This window comes from Perkinsus marinus, assembly GCF_000006405.1.
Source record: "Perkinsus marinus ATCC 50983 genomic scaffold scf_1104296959026, whole genome shotgun sequence".
NCBI classification, from domain to species: domain Eukaryota; phylum Perkinsozoa; order Perkinsida; family Perkinsidae; genus Perkinsus; species Perkinsus marinus.
Window position 1 is genome coordinate 1 of NW_003206551.1, and position 1592 is coordinate 1592.

Genomic DNA, 1592 nt, shown 5'->3' on the forward strand with positions numbered 1-1592 from the left:
GCTCTTAGATGTAAGTAATCGATCACGTGATCGATTTGGAAAGAATAGGTTGGTTATAATGTTGTGTAGATTTGAAGGGGCTGAAACGGGAGAATGATACGCCTGTAGAGCGAGCACCGTTGAGGCAGCGGACTGAGGTCGTTGATCTGGAAAAAGATATTGGAAAACGGAAACTCATCACGGGTGAGTGGAGGTGGAGTTATTGTCATTTGCTGGGTGCGGGGATCGAACCTGGGTCCATTCTATTCGGCGGTTGATTATTTGGCGCATATGTTCAGAGCGCACAGTTAAGAAGCATCAAGGAGGATACTGGTGCGAGGTGTGTGAGTGCTTGTTGAAGGATAGTCAGTCGTAAGTAGTGGCTGCTGTGGTAGGAATGGTGACGGTGGTGATGGTAGGTATTTGGATCATCTCAATGGCCGGGATCACAATAGGAACTTGGGCATGAATATGCGAGTGGAGAAGGTGCGTTGAATTGTCGTGATAGAACACATGAGGTCGGAATTGGGGGTCTGTAGATGGCTCGGTGTGGGAGCACCAACTTAGTGATTTGTTGGGGTAAAGTTTGTGAGAGATCAACTATTGATGAGATATAGAGAAATGAAGGATGTGCGTCACTTGCCCGACCGTCCAGGTTTCTTTGGCGAGGCTCTTGTAGTTTTGATGAGGTCCGGTAGCTCTCTCGAACGGTTCACAAGGAATCTAACTTAACGTTGTGAATTTTACTTCTGGTCAATTATGTTGTCTTTGATCGTAGGAGTGAGTGCGACGCGTGTCAATGTCTAGGTTAGTGTTGATCGGGTGAAGGAAAGGCTGGAGGAGATGAAGAGAGTGGCTAGGGAGAAGGCGCAGAAAGGTGGGGAGTTGATACTTGAAACGCTCCCATAGAGGGCCTGAGGGGACCAGGAATGTCCAGCTAGTGGTCGTGTTTTGGTGAACTCGAGATTGGAGCTCATCGGTGTTTTACGTTCTGAGATGGTCGCATTTTGATTGGGTTTTGTTTTGGTCGTCTTCGCGTGTTCGTGAAATGGCGAGTAGTGTATCGGAATTCCCCAGTCGATGGTTTTTGTTCAGCAACAAAGGATGACGTCATTGATAGAGAAGCCGTAGAGGAGCGGTTGGAGCACATCAAGAGGGAGGAGGAGAAGGATAAGTAAGGCGGCGAGGTGAGAGCTATCGATAGTGTTATGGTGGTGGCATTGTAGGCAGCGAAAGAAGGAGAAGAAGAAGCTGAAGAAGCAGAAGAAGCGGGAAGCTCTGTACGGGCCGGGGTATGGTGGGATGAAGGAGGAAGAAGGGGAGCTTGATGCTAATGGGGGCGGCGGAGCGGTGAGCTTCTACTGCTGATTTTGATGGCCTTTATATGATGAATGGTTTTGGTCAGACCAAAGAGAGCTCCCATGATGAGCTGATGCGCATTATGGGGATATCAGGCTTCGGAGGGAGTTGAACGTTATATTCAGACGCACTTACTTAGGGTGTTGGGTTGGATTTAATCGTGTGTTGAAGGAGGGATGGTATGGGAGTTATTATTAGGCTGGAGTGAAGCTATTCATGGCTTGCTTATTTTTGATGCTTTGACGACGTTGATG

The 1592-nt window shown here is 48.1% G+C and overlaps 1 protein-coding gene across 1 annotated transcript; it reads left to right on the plus strand.

Moving 5' to 3' along the window:
* Positions 1-69: 69 nt before the first annotated feature.
* On the plus strand, positions 70-1276 carry Pmar_PMAR023789 (zinc finger protein matrin type, putative; the record flags this gene model as incomplete). Its single annotated transcript, XM_002773314.1, has 6 exons — positions 70-183; positions 279-351; positions 399-465; positions 787-856; positions 1075-1153; positions 1206-1276. Coding segments are annotated over 6 exons (474 nt in total), but the record flags the coding sequence as incomplete, so codon positions are not given.
* Between the last annotated feature and the right edge of the window lie 316 nt (positions 1277-1592).